Below are 20,143 nucleotides of genomic sequence, written 5' to 3' on the forward strand. Positions count from 1 at the left end.
CAATTCCCCTTTTTTAAAAAAAATGCAAAGTGGTTCTTGGCTGTAACACTTATCTTTTAACATAATTCTTTTGTAAGCACCATCTCAATGTTTCCATTTGACACTTTCCCTAGGTGCGCTAGAGGTGGCGAGGCTGAGTAATACGTGTAACAAGCCTCTCTGTGCCGCCTACCTCTCCTCAGCCCACTGTCTCAAGCGCTGCTGAGCGCTGGGCGAGTGGAAAGAAAACCTGTCCATGCTCCGGCAGTTCTGCTTCTCAGGAGACAGCCTTCTCCGGAGCTGCTCCAATTCGTGCTCATACATAAGCCTCTGGCGCTCCAGTGCAGATCGTTTTTCTTCTTCATGCTGTTGTTCTAGGCTGTTTAATATGGACTGCATTGGGTCTAAACACATTTTTAAAAAAGATAAATGATCGAGAGTTACAACATAACAAACTTCAAATGTGGTTCTATATGGTGATGTTGTTTGTCATCTTAACTATACTACGTAACTAATACTTTAAAGACAATTTGGCATAAACTTAGCTTTCCTGACTTTCGATCACTCAGGTTGTTATCTATTCTCAGACATATCCTCAACCATCTTCTCTGCAGAAAAGGCAGGTCTATTATATGTTCTACAAATAATCTAAGACATGGCGAATCCTCCAGAAATACAATCATAAACCAGTGGCAGGCAAGTTTCTAAAGCAGAGAGATTTGGCTGGGTGCGGTGGCTCATATCTGTAATCCCAGCATTTTGGGAGGCCGAGGCGGGCGGATCACCTGAGGTCATCAGTTTGAGACCAGCCTGGTCAACATGGCGAAATCTTGTCTCTATTGAAAATACAAGTTAGCCAGGCATGGTGGTATGCAAGCCTGTCATCCCAGCTACTCAGGAGGCTGAGGCAGGAGAATAGAATCACTTGAGCCCAGGAGGTGGAGATTGCAGGGAGCCGAGATCATGCCACTGCACTCTAGCCTGGGCGACAGAGTGAGACTCTGTCTCAAAAAATTAAAATAAAATAAACCAGAGAGATTCTATCCATGAGAACAAAATGATCTGACTGTATATTAAGGCAGAACATTTTGATATAAATTAAAGCCAAAGACACAAAATACAGAGAATAGCAACATAAAGATTTTCCTTTTTAACATTTAAAAAGGCCTCAATCATAAACATTTTTAACACTCTATCATCCTTTTTTTTTTTTTTCAAGAGAGAAGGTCTTGCTACATTGCCCAGGCTGAAGAGCAGTGGTTGTTCATGGGCACAACCTCAGCTCACTGCAGCCTGGAACTCCTGGACTCAAGTGATCTTCCCACCTCAGCCTACCGAGTAGGTGGGACTGTAGGCAACAGTCTACCAACTGGAACCAATGCTTAAGAGCGCGCCTGACTTGCTCACCATTGCTGCCCAGGGCCTTCATGGTGACCTCCATCTGTGCATATTCGTAATTAAAGTTAATTTCACTGGACACCTCGCTGGAGGAGTCTCCGTCTACATCCAGCTGCTCAGAACTGTTCTCATTCTTCATGGAGGGATCCTGGTCCTCATTCTCTCGTTCTGCTTTCTTTTTCTTTTTAGGCAAATTGAGTCTTGGGGGGAAAAAAGAGTATTATTTTCTGAAGTTAAGACAGGTACTTATTTATGCCATTCATTAAGTAATGGCATCTGCTAGAAGCCAAGTAGATACCATGTAAGTACAAGGCAATTACTGTACTCAGGAAGTTGATAATCTAGTCGTAGAAATAAGACACTCATGTGCCAGCAAAAACTTACAACAGAAAGTGTGACACTAGGCCACACACCCGTGACAAGCTCGGAGTTAAAGGAAAGCTGAGGACGATTTCAGAGCAAGATGATAAAGGAAAGTGCAACAGGAAGAAATCATTTGAACTGAGTCTTCACAGATACGGAGAAAGCAGGGTAGAGGGAAAGCATGGGAAAAGATGTGAAAATGGAAACATTCATATTCCCTGGAGAAATGAGTAAAACAACGGGATATTCAAAATTTGTACAGCACACTAGAGCTAAAGCTGGAAAGATCAGCTTAATCCAAACGATCAGGGTTTTGAACACAAAGCAAAGCAGTTTACACGTCATTTAATTTAGGAAGGAAAAAAATGTTCCATGCTCTTTGTGCCCATCTACCCTTTTCTCAGTAACCAAAATATCACTAGCCCATGGCAAATGATCTCTATTAGCTACAGAAAAGTCAGTCTGACATCTGGAGCACGATGACCAGTGACAATAACAAGAGACCAGGATGTTCACTTTTTACAATCTCCAGCCTGCCTGCCTTGTCAACGCAACATCAATTTTGTTTGGGAAACCGCATGTACAGCCCCAGGTGAGACACAGTCTTTTGCAGCCCCCTTTGCAACTAAGAAGCAATTTCTAGCAAAGGAGACAGAAGGAGAAGATTGCTGGGGACTCTGGGAAGACTTCTCTGTTTTTTCGGATGAACAGGAGAGTCAGGGCTAGCACAGCTTACGGTTCTCCTTTTTCTTCCTGTACCTGAATGCTGCTTTGACGGCAGTGCAGCATGGCCAACTTCAGGCCATAGAGAGACGCCAAGACAGTGACCAGACTTTAGCCATGACTGTTTTTGAGAGGCTTAGCCAACACTAACAACCATGTTCCTTTAGATTTCTGGTTCTGTCAGGGAAATAAATGATCTGTCTAACCCATTACAGTAAAATTGGCCATGACTTAGAGCTGAAAAGAATTTCTAAAAGAAATACCAACCTTATTTTATAGATAAGGAAACTAAAACCACAACCATGTTTCCATAAAAAAAAATTAAAAAGATAAACATGTCAGGAAAACATTAATAAATTCTTACACCACACAGCAAAGGAATCACCTTCCAGTGGGAAATAAAAGGGAAAAACTGTGTAGATAAACTCAGTCTTTTTCCACAGTGTATTGTTTATATGTCTCTAGGGTTCAGACCATATACAGTGAATGAACACACACATACATATATATAATATACATAGAGCAAATATATATGTACACACACAATAACATAATTGTTTTAGAGATAGAAAATACATACTAAAAAGTAAACCTATTTCAGAGTACAATCTTCAAAAATCTCCTTAGGGGACATGAACGACATCATACCTGAAGAAATGGTTGTTTCCCCATAATATCCTGTCCCCATGGTGTAACTGTATTGGACTGGAGACAGATGACCCATTTACAAATGTTCTGCAAGGAGAAGAGATCAAACGTGAATGATGAGTGCAGTATCATGTCTTCTGCTTTAAATTCCCAATAACATAGAGATATAGGTACTAGGGAAAACAATAATTCCCCCAAATACAACCTGTTCTTGGTGAATTTTAATATTTACATTCACTCCTTTGCTGATTCACCTAAAATGCTGATGGTACAAAGCACAGGCACATCTCATTTTACTGTGCTTTGCTTCATTGTGTTTTGCAGGTATCACATTTTTTTACAAATTGAAGGTCTGTAGCTATCCTGTGTTAAGCAAGGCTATGGGAGATTCTTTTCAAACAGCATGTGCTCACTTCACATCTGTCATGGAGGCCTGTGATCAGGGACCTTTGACCTCACCCAACTGTTTTGGAACATCGTGAACTGCACCCATGTAAGATGGTAAATTTAATAAAAGCAGTGTGGGTTTTGACTCTCTCCCTCTCCTCGGGTCTCTTTATTCCGAGACACAGCCATATTGAAATTAGGCCAATTAATAACTACAATAACCTCTAACTGTTTAAGTGAAGGAAAGAGTCACACATCTCTCAAAAGGTGAAATAATTAAGCTTACTGAGGAATCACATCAAAAAACAAGACAGGACGAAAGTCAGGCCTCTTGTACCAACAGCTGGCCAAGCTGTGAGTGCACATGAAAAGCTCTTGAAGGAAATTAAAGGTGCTTCTCCAGTGACTACATGAATGATAAGGCAGAACAGTTTTCCTGCTGATAATGGAGAAAGTTCAGTGGTCTGGAGAGAAGATAAGCCCAGCCACAATATTCCCTCAACCAAACCCTAATCCAGAGCACATCCTAACTCTCTTTAATTCTATGAACTGAGAAAAGTGAGGAAGCACCCGAAGAAAAGTTGGAAGCTAGCAGAAGTTAGTTTGTGAGGCTTAAGGAAAGAAGCCACCTCCATAACATAAGAGTACAAGATGAAGCAGCAAGTGCTAATGTAGAAGCTGCAGCAAGATCGCTGATGAGATTTTTGATGTAGATTAAACAGACTTCTAATGGAAGAAGATGCCATCTAGAACTTTCTTAGCTAGAGAAGAGAAGTCAATGCCTGGCTTCAAAGCTTCAACGGCAGGCTGACTCTCTTAGGGGCTAATGTAGCTGGTGACTTTAAGTTGATGCCAATGCTTATTGACCATTCTGAAAATCCTAGGGCCCTTAAGAATTATGCTAGAACAGCTCTGCCTGTGCTCTGTAAATGGAACAAAACCCAGATGACAGTATGTCTGTTTACACCACAGTGTACTGAATATTTTAAGCCCACTGTTGAGACCTAATGCTCAGAAGATTCCTTTCAAAATATTACTACTCATTGATAAGGCACTTGATCACCCAAGAGCTCTGATGGAGATGTACAAGGATATGAACGTTTTCATGTCTGGTAACATGACATCCACTCTGCAGCCCATGGATCAAGAATTTTCACTTTCAAGTCTTATCATTTAAAAAATACATTTCATAAGGCTATAGCTGCTATAGACAGTGATTCCTCTAATGGATCTTAGCAAAGTAAGTTAAAAACCTTCTGGAAAGGATTCGCCATTCTAAGATGCCATTAAGAACATTTGTGATCGGGGAAGAAGTAAAAATATCAACATTAACAGGAATTTGGAAGGAGTCCAACCCTCATGGAGCCTTCAGGGGGTTCAAGACTTTGGGGGAGGAAGTAACTGCAGATGTGGTGGAAATAGCAAGAGAGCCAGAATAAGAAGTGGAGCCCGAAGACGTGGCTGAACTGCTGTGACCTCAAGATAAAACCTTAGTGGGTGAGTCGATTATTATGTATAAGCAAAGAAAGTGGTCTCTTGAGATAGAATCTACTCCTGGTGAAGATGCTGTGAACACTGCTGAAAAGACAACAGAGGGTTTAGAATATTCCAGAAACTTAGTTGATAAAGCAGTGTCAGGGCTGAAGAAGACTGATTCCAATTTTGAAAAGAAGTTCTACCATGGGTAAAATGCTACCAAACAGCAACGCATGCTACAGAGAAATTGTTCTTGAAAGGAAAAGTCAATCAATGTGGCAAACTTCACTGTTGTCATATTTTAAGAAATTGCCACAGCCATCCCAACCTTCAGCAAAACTACCACCTTGATCAGTGAGTGGCCACCAACATGGAGGCAAGACCTTCCTGCAGCAAAAAGGCTGCCCCCTGCTGAAGGCTCCGGTGATTTTTTGGCAACAAAGTTTTTAATTTAAAAAAGAAATTTTTTTTTGAGACACAGTCTTGCTCTCTGTTGCCCAGGCTGGGGTGTAGTGGTGCAATCTCGGTTCACTGAAACCTCTGCTTCCCAGGTTCAGGCTACTCTCCTGCCTCAACCTCTCGAGTAGCTGGGATTATTGGCTAGTAGAGACAAGGTCTTGCCATGTTGGCCAGGCTAGTCATGAACTCCTGACCTCAAGTGATCCGCCCACTTCAGCCTCTCAAAGTGCTGGGATTACACAAGTGAGCCACCGCACCTCACTGCAAAGTATTTTTTATTTAAGGAATGTATATTAAGATATAATGCTATTGCACAATTAGTAGACTATAGTATAAACCTAACTTTTATATGCACTGGGAAATCAAAAATATGTGTGACCTCCTTTACTATGATATTTGCTTCATTGTGGAAGTCCAAACCTGTAAAGTCTCCAATGTATGCCTGTATAATAGATTATTATCCCCCATTTTTCAAAGTTCCAAGTGCTAGTTACTTCAGATGCTTATGGTATGAAGGATTAGCGATCAATAAATAACCTCCATTTTTAAAAGTTCTAAATTTGTTACACAGTATATTAAGGAGTAAACAGGGAACCATTACAGCCAATAATGAAAATATGGTAGCAATATACAACAAAAACAAATATGTCCAATCTACGTGAATGAAAAGAACCATACAAACAGACTCTAGAAACGTCTCCCGATATCAGTAATGAGAAATGAGACCTATATTAAAGTCTTCTGTAACTTCCCATAGCAAGGAAAAATGATCACATCCTATCAATATAAGGAAGATTTACCAGTTCCACTGTGCTGCTTATCATGAAAATTGCATTCGACAGAAGTGGTGGGTAGAATACCATTAAGGGAAGAATTTGGAAGGACGGGAAATAGAGTATGCATAGCATGGTAACACTGATATTCATGAGACACCAGTGTCATCATGCCCCTCTCCTGCTGAAGGGCTCATTTATTAAGACACAGGATATCAAGTACAATTTTTTTAACTTTACATTAAAGACTCTTCCTCCCATAAGGAGGGCCTCTTAACTCCTGCAAAAAAAAAAAAAAAAAAAAAAAAAAAGGCTTATTTTCTGTACACTACACATGATCAACTCTTCCTCCAGATCCAGGCTCCTATAAGTCCTACGACCCAAAGAAAGGTTCCCATTCCTCTTAACCTCCTAATCTTACTCTGTAATCCAAGCCCAGCTGGGTTTCTACTTCCTCTGTAAGAGATGCCAATCACCCCAACCTAGAGTACCTTAGTTTCTTTAAACTCTGTAAAGCTATGGAGCATTTACCCGGTGATACAGTATTCGTGATTTATGTGTATGCATACATGCAAAATTTTATTTCCTATCTTCATGATGCAGGTTTTTACACACTAAAAGTAACTGGATCTTGGCCAGGCACAGTGGTTTATGCCTATAATCCAGCACTTTGTGAGGTCAAGGAGAAAGGATCATTTGAGCCCAGAAATTCAAGACCAATCTGGGCAACATATCAAGATCCTGTATCTACAAAATTAAGTTTTTGAAAGATTAGCTGGATGTGGTGACACACACCTGTAGTCCCAGCTACTCAGGAGGACGCATTGGGAGGATCATTTGAGCTCAGGAGTTGGAGGCTGCAGTGAGCTATGATTGTACCACTGCACTCCAGCCTGGGTGACAGAATAAAGGGAGGGATGGGGAGAAGGGAAGGGGAGGGGAGGAAGTGGGGCAGAGAAGAGGGTAGAGGGGAAAGGGAGAGGGGAGGCAGGGAGCCAGTGTGAGAAAGAAGCTGTTGTAAGATTTGGGCTCTGGGTGTTTGACTTCAGAGAGAATTTAAGGAGGTAGGGGTTCCACATATGCTGGGCACTGTCAGAAAGTGGGAGTAATCCTATGAATGGGTATTTCACAAAATCTTATCCATGGGTTGAGGCTAGAACAGAGTAACACTGTAACTGGTGAAGAAGTAGCAGTCACTCATACTGGTTCAGAGAAGGGTATTCTTCGGGTGACAGTGACCATGTTTTCGTCTGTGCTTAAACGAAACGATGACGTGGCCTGCTCTGTCTTATTGCATCCTGGTCTTGGAGAACCCTTGCCTGAGGCTGGGGTTCTGTGTGATTATTTATGGCCTCACTAGAGAAGAGCACAGGACAGCTGTGAGGGCCACACCAGCTTCTGCTTCTGTTTTCTCACTTGATCTTTCCCCAGAGCTTTGTAGCGTCTCAATACTTGAAGACTTTATGGATAAAATCAGTGATATTAGTGATTTTTGATATAAAATGAAACAAATCAGCATTTGAAAGGTCAACATAATTCGTTAATCACTGTCTGTAACAGTTACAGACTGTTATACTTCCAACTCCCTAACAGGGGATAACAGCTCTATAGCAGATGGAAACAAAGTGACAAACGTGTCATTCATAAAATGTGGAGCCCCTTCATTCCTCGATGGTGTATTAAGTTCCTGTGTACTAGTCTCATATTCTGTGCCAGGAATGGAGAATCAAAAAAAGGCCCTTGTCCTCAAGCAGCTCACGGTCTAATGGGGTAGTAAGGATTCAGAGCCCACAGGCAGACACTAAGAAGCACTGCCACAACAGGGGGATGGTCCAATACCTCCTAAGGGCACTGCATTCAGACCAAACAGGGACCTCCCCGCAGGAGATCATGGCAGCCGTTAACCCTGCAGACCAAACAGGAGTTAGCAGGCCAAAGTACTGGCAGGTGCAGAGGAGGAGGAGATAAACCAGGGGGCTATAAGGGATTTTCTATCACAAACAGAGGAAAGCCTTCTAGGACTGTGGTGAGTGAACCAGGAGGCAACTCAGGGTGTTAGCAGGGGCTCTGATCAAGACTTGATGAGGACCTAAATACGTAAGGCCATGGCAGTGGGCATACAGAGGAAGGAATGGGTGTGACAGGCATTAAAGCTAAATGTAAGGGGCCCGCCCAACCAACTGGATAGCTTAATGTGGTCAACTTAAAAGCAACAAAGGCCATTGTCGCCAGTAGAGTACTTTCTTCCTCTGAAAAACTCTCATGATATGAACACTAATTTAAGTACATTACCTGGTGTTCTTCTGAGGAGTCAGCATAACCTGGCCCTCTGATGTGATGTCTATAATACAGTGTTCAGGAAGAATTCCCATGCCGCACAGTTGGATATCTTGGGAATCTGCTGACCCTATCAATGTATGTTCCTAAGAAAAAAATCAAATTCACTGATTAAGACTGTATTCTTACACGTACACAATAGAAATCGTTTACACTGAGCCCTCCTATATTGTTCTATTACCTTTGCTAAAAATTTTTTTTATTTTTATTTTACTTTTGAGACAGAGTCTTGCTCTATCCCCCAGGCTGGAGTGCAGCGGTGCAATCTCGGGTCACCACAACCTCCGCCTCCCAGGTTCAAGCGATTCTCCTGCCTCAGCCTCCCAAGTAGCTGGGATTACAGGCATGCACCGCCATGCCCAGCTCATTTTTTTGTTTTAGTAGAGACAGGGTTTCACCATGTTGGCCAGGCTGGTCTCAAACTCCTGACCTCAAGTGATCCACCCACCTCAGCCTCCTGAAGTGCTGGGATTACAGGCATGAGTCACCATGCCTGGCCTAAAAGATTTTTAAAAAGTAAATGGAGGCAGGCATGGTTGAAACAAAAACAGGAAGGGAGCTAGATTTGGCCTGTGAAAAGTAGTTGGCTGACCCTGACCTAGACTAACTCACCCACTCCCATGGCTTTAAATGCCATCTACAAATAAACTACATCTCTATCACCACCCTAGAGCTACATACTTTAGTTTCATTTTTTTCCCCACCTCCACAACCACTATTGCAGTCTTAGTCACTTTTTTTTTTTCGAGACAGGGTCTTGTTCTGTCACCCAGGCTGGAGTGCAGAGACACTATCCATGCTCACTAAGCTTCACCCTCTTGGGCTCAAGCAATCTTCCTGTCTCAGCCTCTGAGTAGCTGAGATCACAAGCAGGCACCACCTTGACCAACTAATTTTTTTTTATTTTTTGTAGAGACAGGGTCTCACTATGTTGCTCAGGTTGATCTCAAACTCCTGAGCTCAAGCAATCCTTCCACCTCGGCCTCCCAAAGCACTGGGATTACATGTGTGAGCCACTGTGCCCAGCCTCAGCCACTATTATTTTCTGCCTACTCAGCCTACTTGACACAACTTGGATGTCTGAAGATGTATCAAAGGGAACAAAGGCCAAAGCTAAACTCTTGTTCCCATCTACCCCAACCCAACAGAAGTCTATTTCCTTCTCCAATAATAATGGATGCCACTACCACTACCAGTCAAATGAAAAGCTTAAATATGATTCTTGAGTCCTCTTTCTCTTATAAGCCCATACCCATCCCATGTCAATCAGGGAGAATCTTATAGATTTTTCCTCCAAGGTCTATCAAGAATCAGCTTGTTTTCCCCACCTCCACGACCACATCCTAGATTCACCTCCAGGATCTCCTGCCTGTGGATGCAGGAGCTTCCTACTGTGTCTCCATTGCATGCCACTCCCTTCCACTCCTGCCACAATAGCTGGTCACATCATCCCCTATTTAAAACCTTCTAAGAGTGGGCATGGTAGCTTACACCTGTAATCCCAGCAGTTTGGGAAGCCAAGGCAGGAGAATCGCTTGAACCCAGGAGATCAAGACCAGCCTGGGCAACACAGTGAGACCTTGTCTCTACTCAAAAAAAAAAAAAAATTTTGGCCAGGCGCAGTGGCTCATACCTGTGATCCCAGCACTTTGGGAGGCTGGGGTGGGCGCATCACTTGAGGTCATGGGTTCAAAACCAGCCTGGCCAACATGGTGAAACCCCGTCTCTACTAAGAATACAAAAAAATTAGCCAGGCATGGTGGTGCATGCCTATAACTGCAGCTACTCGGGAAGTTGAGGCAGGAGAGTGGCTTGAACCTGGGAGGTAGAGGTTGCAGTGAGCTGAGATCGCGCCACTGCACTTCAGCCTGGGCGACAGAGCAAGACTCCATCTCAAAAAAAATAAAAATAAAAATGAGGCAGGAAGATCACTCGAGCCCAGGAGATTGAGGCTGCAATAAGCCATAATTGCACCACTGCACTCACCTGGGTGACAGAGCGAGACTCTGCCTCAAAAAAAAAAAAAGAAAAAAAAAAAGTAAGAATAAAACCTTCTAGTGGCTTCTCTTTGAATTTCCAATAAATCCCAAATTTTTTTTTTTTTTTTTTTTTTTTTCTTTTTTTTTTTTGAGACGGAGTCTCGCTCTGTCACCCAGGCTGGAGTGCAGTGGCCGGATCTCAGCTCACTGCAAGCTCCGTCTCCCGGGTTCACGCCATTCTCCTGCCTCAGCCTCCCGAGTAGCTGGGACTGCAGGCGCCCGCCATCTCGCCCGGCTAGTTTTTTGTATTTTAGTAGAGACGGGGTTTCACCGTGTTAGCCAGGATAGTCTCGATCTCCTGACCTCGTGATCCGCCCGTCTCGGCCTCCCAAAGTGCTGGGATTACAGGCTTGAGCCACCGCGCCCGGCCCAAATCCCAAATTTTTACCCAGGCATACGAAGCATTCAACATCCTGTCCTTGCCTGTCTCTGACCCTCACTCTCACCATCTTCCCCTCATAGAGCATGCGCAGCCACGTCGGCCTCCCATCTGTTCTGAGCACACTGAGCCTATTTCCAACCTATTGCCTTTTACTAGCTGTTTCCTCTGTTCTTCCCCTGATCCTGATATGGGTCATTCCCCTGATCCTGAAATGTTCTTCCCCTGATCCTGATATGGGTCATTTCTTATCATTTCTATCTCAGTTTTTAAAGTCACATCCTCAGAGAGGTGTTTCCTGAGCTCCCAACTGGAAAAAGCCACTGTCATCCTGCCCTATTTTAACTCCTTCCATGACACTGACTGACTGTGGGTTCACTGTCCATCTTGTATTCCAAGCACTTAACAAAGGCCTGGCATATGTAGGCATTAAAAAAATATAAAAATAAATGCACAATCATTTCCCTTTGTGTGCCCAGGTAATCAAAGTAAGATAAAGTTACTCAGGGATAGCATCTCAGTCTCTTTATTGGTAGATGGGTACCATGACTCTAAAGTATGCTATTATAAAGTATTCCAGGATAAATAGAGGGGGTGTTATATTCTAGAAGAGTAAGAGAACTGTACAATTGGAACTAGAAAGAACTTTAGAGACATTTTAATCCAATGCCTTCACTTACACATGGAGTGACTGAAGTCATCCAGAGACGTGAAGTCATCTGCCCAGCATCTAAATCGACTTTTGAATTTGAAGGCATAGTAATAAAAAATGCTCAGCCTCCAAATTCCGCCATCCCACATTATAGTATCACTTTACTGAAGCAAAACTGTTTTTACTTAAAGAAAAACAGTTGGTATCACTTTACCGAAGCAAAAACTATTCTTTTACTGAAGCAAAAACTGTTCATCCTTTTGAATGTGCTTTGTCTTGAAGATAAGCTTGTTGTGGGGTCAGCTTGGGCAGTCAAGAAATCAACACTGCCTCAGACTTGGCCCAACAGGGCTGGCCACAGAGTCTGAAACAGAACCCAAACACCTCCACACATCAGAACCATTTGACGACTCTCCAAACATCTTTAAATAGCTTCTTTAAGTTTTTAGTCAAGGAGCAGATATGAATCAGAGATTTTTCTTGATGTGTGTTTGTGTGTTCCGATTTGAACTACATTACAATGGAAAGAAAAAGAATTTCTAGTTCTGAAAAAAGGACAGAATATTTAGGTCCTATTCTAACATTGCATCTCTTCCCACATAGTCAGCTCGTTAGCTTTACTTTCCTGGTCACCGTCATGTGACTATCCCCAGCTGACATCCTAACTCAGAATGCTACCAGCACTGTCCAGAAGCAAAGTAATGGATAATACTTTTTTTTTTTTTTTTGAGACGGAGTCTTGCTCTGTTGCCCAGGCTGGGGTGCAGTGGCATGATCTCAGCTCACTGCAACCTCCACCTGTTGAGTTCAAGAGATTCGCCTGCCTCAGCCTCCCAAGTAGCTGGGACTACAGGTACGTACCACCACTACTGGCTAATTTTTATATTTTTAGTAGAGACAGAGTTTCATCATGTTGGCCAGGCTGGTCTTGAACTCCTGACCTCAAGTGATCTGCCCACCTCAGCCTCCCAAAGTGCTGGGATTACAGGTGTGAGCCACCACACCCGGCCAATAATACATCATTTTCTAATAGGCAAGGAAAATATGTGTATAAGAAACCATAGGAGTATCAAACAAAAAAGTGGAATGTGGAATCTTTTCTTTTGTGTAGTGCTTCTGTTTACAAAGTGCTTCTGTATCTCCAACCCTCACAGGAACCTGGCAAAGTAGCCAGAGATGCTTCCCTCCATTTACAAAGGAATTAGTCTAGAGGGGGCAAAGGGCTTAGCCGTAGACTAGAGAGACAGGTCACTCCCTCCTACCCCAGCTTTGCTGCCACTGAACCATAACACCTGAGACATGCACACATGAAGGTATGCATCAAAGACACAGCCTAACTCACAGCACAACAACACACCGTATAAGACATTTATTAACAACGGGCCTTCTCAAAATGACACAGAGTCACTGCCCCCGGATCTTTCCAAGCTTTTCTGAAATGAAATCACGTGTCTCTTAGAGCTGTTTCCCAGGTAGTCAGCTTGTTAGCTTTACTTTCCTGGTCACATTAATTAAACCCACACATGTGAGGGGAAAAAAACTGTTACCAACCCTGTGTTAGAGTCGTGCAGTCCATCATATACAATAAGTAATTTGTGCTCTGGGCTTGACACAGCCCATTCTGGACGCTCCTCGAATCTGTGTGGCATCTCAGGGTTCAGGCTTATTCTGAAGATGTCTCTTATCTTACTGATATATCCCATGATTTACAGATTTCAGTGGATACATCTTTTCTGTTCCATGCTCTGACTCACTCAGTCTCTAAGTAACCTATACTCTCTCTCTTTTTTTTAACAGATTGATAACCCAAATTTGTAATTTTTTCTAAGAGTTATTGGAAACACAAATTTCATACCAACCGGTCCTAAGAACTTTATTTATACATTTTTTTCTTGTGAGCTAACACACTGCTCACAGAAAAATGCACTTCACGTAAACCATAAAAGCTTTAGTATACTTACTAAATGAATCATTTAGTCTTCAAAGTCATCCATTTTTAAAGTTATCTACTTAATTCCTTGATACAAATCACACTAAATAATGGTAGGAAGGCTATTTAACTTGTTGGAAATAATATCAGAGTATCATTTTTTTATACTGTCAGGTTGAATGGCATCAAGGACTAAAAAAGAAAACTGTGCCCAGAAACCCAAGATGGTTCCGTAACTTCTTGCTGTTTTTTGAGTAAGCATGGTTCCCCAAGTTTACTAAAGTACTGTGAAATATTATCCTATTTTGTGACAAGAATCTAGTAGCAAAGCACATTACTTCACCTTTAAGTAGTAGACCAGAAGCTCATTCAGAGCTGGGTCAGCATTCAGATTCACCAGGAAGCATTTATCATCCCCAACTTTGATTCCCGAAGACTGAAGAGATATTCCAAGACTCTCAAGCTGTTTCTGTCGTTCCTGTAAATGTATCAGAGAAGTATTAATTCCACAGCTATTGAGGCAGTGAGATATCCAAGCGCTTACATTACAATGTTACAATTATTCAATAGTGTTGTAATTCAAATACATTCTCTTAGGCTATGGCATTATAGATTTATTGCATTTTTCTCTTCTTTCCATACTATATAATTCTTGAGTTAATTCTAATTTTATTTTGAAAAATAAAGTCCATTACATATAGTAACTAATTGTACTAGTGAATTCTCAGTTTTCATTCTTGAAAATATCTAAAATCTTGAATTCATCTCATTTAACTCTGAATATACGAGCAAAGGTGTGTGCACTTTCCTCAGCTATGATCCTTCTTAAAAGCAAAGGAGGATCAATACACTCTTCTGCTTGACATCTTCAGCGACCTCCCAATCAGGATAAAGGCCAAACTCCCTCAGTAAAGTTCACAAGGCCCTTCAATCTGGCCTGCTTCCCCTCTGGTTTCATGTCTTCTAACTTCTGTCAAACCCGGCATGAAACTGCATGAAACAAGTTCCAGGTCCTTGAAAATGCTAAGAATGTTCTCTGAGCTGGGCGTGGTGGCTCACGCCTATCATCCCAGCACTGTGGGAGGCCAAGGCAGGCAGATCACTTGAGGTCAGGAGTTCAAGACCAGCCTGGCCAACATAGTGAAACCCCATCTCTACCAAAAATATAAAAATTAGCCAGGCATGGTGGCAGGTGCCTGTAATCCCAGCTACTCAGGAGGGTGAGGCAGGAGAATCACGTGAACCCGGGAGGTGGAGGTTGTGGTGAGCCGAGATCACACCACTGCACTCCAGCCTGGGTGACAAAGAGAGACTCCGACTCAAAAAAACAAAACAAAAAAAAAAAACAAACAAAAAAAGTTCTCTTTGTTCTCGTTAGCTGAAAAGATTTTATACCTCTTTCTTCTATCTGGAGCAGACATGTTCCACTTCGTAACTGTTTATCAGGCCATTTCTCTCACACGGGACTGTGTGCTGTGTGGGCACGGATCCTACCTTATATACTGTTGTGTTCCCAGCACTTAGCAGTGAAGGACACATGGCGAGCACTCAAAACATCAGTGTGGTGAATTTATCCAAAACCAAACAAACTTGCATATGCATTCAAGCACTATTTTCATAATACGGGCCTTTCCTTTTTTGTGCCTGCCTCTGAACTCATACAAAAAATATATGAACATCTGTACATCATAAGGGTATAGGCATGGATCTCACAACCAGATGCTCTGTGGTTAGGGTACAGTCGGAGCTGGAGAGGGTATCTTGGACTATGGGTAAACAGCAAGTAGCAATGAGTCAATCACCCAAGATCTCTGATTCTGGGGAAAGGCAAGACGGACTAAGTCACTTAACTAGAGCCACACAGTAAGTTTGCAGCATAATTAAAATAAAGCTTCACAATTTTGCTATTTCTAGACATGCCATTATAATTTATACAATCACTGCAACTCAGCCAATATATCCTACCTAGAAGTATACTACCACAAAATTGAAATGTGTATTTTGGTCCTGGGTCTTCAAATCAAGTCTTTAAATCAAGTTCTAACAAAAAGGACTACAGGCTTCTTTCAGAAGTTTTGAATCATTTAACACTAACCATCAGCGTTTTCTGCACTCATTTCCAAGAAGTGATTCTCCTTGATAAAGAGTCATGTCCATAAGATGAAGAAAGTAACTATACCTTTCTCTAAGTTATCCTAGTTATTACTGTTTTACGCTACTTCCCCGTGCATGTTTCTGTCATTTGAGATTTTATACTGGTAAAAACGCTACAAAACTTTTGTCTAATCCAAAAGAGGCATAATGGTGGAAAACTGTCAATTCGTTATTGTGTTTCCCACCAAAAACTAAAGTTTTAAAATCATCTTAAAAAATTACGAATGTTTGTAACACCTAGGAATCAGCTCATAACAAAGTACTATATGATAAAATATAGTTTACTGATATCATCAAATATTGCTTCTGATATCAGGAGTTGGTTAACTTTTCCTATAAAATGTCAGATAGCAAATATTTAGTCTTTGTGGGCCATGGGCTCTCTGTCTTATTCATTTCTGCTGCTGAAAACATACATAATACGTAAACAGATGAGCACAGCTGTACTCCAAAAAAATTTACAAAAGCAAGTGGCGGATCCAGTTTAATTCACATGCACTGTCTGTCAACCCCTGATCTATCTCAAGGCTTTGATTTCACTTAAGTGTATATCTTCTAATGGGAATATAAAAGATAAAAATAAGGGACAATGTGGTATAGCAGATATGGCACTGGAATTAGAAAATACTCATCATGAGTTTTTATGCAAAAATATTATTAAGTGTACAACACTAAAAGATAGTCTTTTTTCTTGAGAACCTTACAAACTCAATAGCAACTGAAATTACACATAACAATTAAACAATGGTAAAGTATTGGATGATGTAGGGTCAAAGGGTGCAGAAGCTGCAGGGAATTCCGTGGCAGGGCCATCCGAGGGCTAGCACCCTATCGGAAGGTGTTACAGAGCCCGGAGGACCCATGGAGAGCCCAGCTAACTTGCAATTGCCCCCAAAATGATGTAAGAAGTCCTTCAAAAAAGAAATTCATCGAATTCAGTCTGCCTGGAAATTGCCAAATTTATCTGACCATGGACCACATCAACTGACATGTCTCAAGTCATCTTCCAGAAGATATATTAACACTTTGTGGCTCTACTGTCAGAAATAGATTTTGGAAGATGTCAGTTTGGATTAGGAAGAGGTAAGTGATCAAGAGACCAGGATTTTTCAATGATAAAAGAAAAACGTTCAGCAGCACTACAGCCTGGGAGCTCTGGAGGGTAAGGCATTGAAGGAGCTGCTGAATAAAATCAGGCAGTGCCCCCAAAAGGGACCCCTGAGAGAGGAAAAGTAAAGGTGCCAACACTAAGCTCCCCGATGCAGACTCACTTTGATTTGCCCTGTTTTCTATCAGCAGGAGTCATCACTACAAATGTTTACTGTTGGAGCAACTCAGAATGGCTCAAAGTAGCTTCCAAATTGGATAATTATTAGAATGACTTATAATTCATAAAAAACACAGGGAGATATGTAATGAGAAATAGTTTATATACTGATCTCTTCTCTGTAATTTGAGGGATATGCTTTAAGATAAGCCAATGCAGGGACACAAAAACAACACTGGCCATATGTTGATCTTTAATGAAACCAGGTGATGGGTACCTGTAGATTTAGTATACTTTTTTCTAATTTTTATCTACTTTGAAAATGTCTGCAATAAAAATGTTTTTAAAATCTATTTTAATCCCGGTCTGTGCTAATATAACACCCACTTTATGCTACAGTACCATCCTACAATATCTGATACACAGATTGATTCTGGACAGCACATTTCAAGATGGAATCTACTGAGTGAAAACAGACGGACCAAGTTCTATATATTCTCTAATACAAGTTAAAAACAACAGGGAATTTTAACTTAGAAAAGGAAGAGGAAGAGGCAGAGAGATGACTTTATATAGATGAACAACTTGGGTAGCAACAGTCCCTATCTTGTAAGACTACTGAGAGGATTACATCAAGTACTGTAGTTAAAAGTGCTTAGCATAGGGCTCAATACATAAGTGGATCCAATAAACGCTGGCTGTTACTGTCATTACCAGTTCCTATGTTTGGGTGGGACCTCTCTTAGCTACAAAAGAACAAACTAGGGCCAGTAAGTAGAAGTGAAAGAATAAAAGACTGAATTCAATCGCTACTATTACAGTCGTCTGATCACAAAAAGCCTGTCAGATGGGGTCCTGAGCTCCACATTACTATATATATTTCTAAAACAGAAGTTGGATAATCATGAAACAGGAAAGCCACAGTGTAAATCTATTATTAGGTGGACAGACTTTTTCTCCCAATGCTAAACTTAACTAGATCTTCCTAGACGAATACTAATGTTCCCGCCCTAAGGTTTCTGTTGTGTTTTTTTTGTTTTTTGTTATTCAGACAGAGTCTTGCTCTGTCACCCAGGATGGAGTACAGGGACATGATCTCAGCTCACTGCAACCTCCGCCCCTCAGGTTCAAGCGATTCTTGTGCCTCAGCCTCCCAAGTAGCTGGGACTACAGGTGTGTGCCACCACGCCCAGCTAATTTTTGTGTTTTTAGTAGAAACAGCGTTTCGACATCTTAGCCAGGCTGGGCTCGAACTCCCGACCTGAGGTGATCCACTTGTCTCAGCCTTCCAAAGTGCTGATTACAGGTGTGAGCCATCACACTGGCCACCACCCTAAGATTTCATAACTATTACTGTTACTAGAAAATGGTGAGAGACAGTCACCTCAGATTTAGGAATTTCATATTACTTTCACTGGGTTTTCACATGGAACCAAGAAGTTCATGGCCTAATATCTACAAAAATATATATATACTTTTTTTTTTTCTTGGCCACATGCACTGGATTGAGTAATTTTGTAATTTCAGCAAGTTCCTTAGGTCTCTAAAGCACTTAATAGAATGGGGTGTTAAGAGCCAGGGGCTACAAAGGAGTTATTTCATTAAATTTTTTTTAAAAGATTACTGATACTAAAAAATTATTTCTTACATCAATGATTAAGTGCAATTATATCCTGTTTATCCTTCAAATTAATTTTGCAAAGTATAGATTCTCTTAGATCTAGATTCCTAATGATAGTGTTAGATTTGCCATCAACCAAGCTGAAGATCAAAAAGGAACCAGGAACACCATGTGTTCCACTGTGCAAACTGCCATGAGGTTTCACGCGCTTCATCAGTCAGGAAACACGAACCTGTGCAATCTCCTCCGTTTTCCTTAATTTCTCCTCCCAGGTCACAGTCATTTCCTGGATTAGCTTCTCAGATTCTTCCAGCCGGTCCTTTAGCTCTGGAGATTTCATCGCCTACAAGCAAAATGTTTACTTCATGAAATGTCTAGATGATGCCCTGGAAAAAGAAGTGGCCAACTCTAAAAGGACAAAAGTAACAATCTGCCTCCTCTTGGCTGTATGTCATGCTGAGGTCCAACATCTACTTGAAATGTAATGACAGACCTCCAGCACCTCGATTGTTCTGAGGACCACAAACTGATCGAGTTATCCAAAATATGCCCAAAACGAAGGCTTTTTCCTTTTCTGCCACTCTATTGTGAAGATATAATTACATTTAAGGATGCAAAAATGTAAAGCTTCTAAGGGTTTATTTTTAAAATCCCAATAGGTTATACATCTAGACTTAGACACATGATTCATTCTAGCCCTTGCTGATGACTTCAGGAATTAATCCACATATATACAGACTTAACGTGTACATGTTGCAGACTGGATGGTGTTATTAATACCAAGGAGACAACAGTCTTCACGGACTGTAAAATTATTCCTATAAAAACAGGATAAAATTGAAGGTAAAAATATGATCAAGATAATCATCTTGACTATGTCTCTTACTGATTTATTCCCAGAAAACAGGTATGAGAAAGAAAGCAAACTCCAGAAAGAGTCCCATAGTGCTGAGAAACTGTGGGAAGAGAAATGCTAATGAAAGCAGGAATCCTGGCCGGGCACAGTGGCTCACTCCTGTAATCCCAGCACTTTGGGAGGCCGAGGCAGGAGGATCACCTGAGGTCAGGAGTTCAAGACCAGCCTGACCAACATGGAGAAACCCCGTCTCTACTAAAACTACAAAATTAGCTGGGCGTGGTGGCATGCACCTGTAATCCCAGCTACTCAGGAGGCTGAGGCAGGGGAATCACTTGAACCCAGGAGGCAGAGGTTGCAGTGAGCCGAGATCATACCACTGCACTCCAGCCTGGGCAGTAAGAGTGAAACTCCATCTCAAAAAAAAAAAAAAAAAAGTAGGAATCTTGAATCTGACACTTTATTCCACTTTCCCAAGAGGATGAACACTTGGGATTGCAGGTCAAAGTTGGCAGGTTTTCAAATTTATTAATGTAACACTATCCATTACAGAATACACAGAAGACAGCTGTAATAGAATACTACTAAATACATGGGTACTTCTACTATAAAATATTTTCTACAAACATAATTAATCCACAACATGGAAAAGCTAGATTATGAAGGTGTAGAAGACTCAAGATTTTCATTCTGACTTCTACC

The 20,143-nt window shown here is 41.5% G+C and overlaps 1 protein-coding gene across 2 annotated transcripts in view; it reads right to left on the bottom strand.

Annotated features, from left to right (window-relative positions):
• The window catches only part of KIF13B (kinesin family member 13B), a 165,862-nt gene that overhangs the window by 81,608 nt on the left and 64,111 nt on the right, over positions 1–20,143 (bottom strand). For both annotated transcript variants that reach the window (XM_026453976.1, XM_026453975.1), the window contains exons 11-16: positions 18,818–18,928; positions 13,887–14,021; positions 8,499–8,629; positions 3,112–3,198; positions 1,387–1,577; positions 173–383 (exon numbers count right to left, since the gene is read on the bottom strand). In XM_026453976.1, coding sequence (XP_026309761.1) covers positions 173–383; positions 1,387–1,577; positions 3,112–3,198; positions 8,499–8,629; positions 13,887–14,021; positions 18,818–18,928 — 866 coding nt within the window. The remainder of the gene's footprint in view (positions 1–172; positions 384–1,386; positions 1,578–3,111; positions 3,199–8,498; positions 8,630–13,886; positions 14,022–18,817; positions 18,929–20,143) is intronic.

The sequence above is a fragment of the Piliocolobus tephrosceles genome, chromosome 7, assembly GCF_002776525.5.
Source record: "Piliocolobus tephrosceles isolate RC106 chromosome 7, ASM277652v3, whole genome shotgun sequence".
Classification (NCBI taxonomy): Eukaryota; Metazoa; Chordata; class Mammalia; order Primates; family Cercopithecidae; genus Piliocolobus; species Piliocolobus tephrosceles.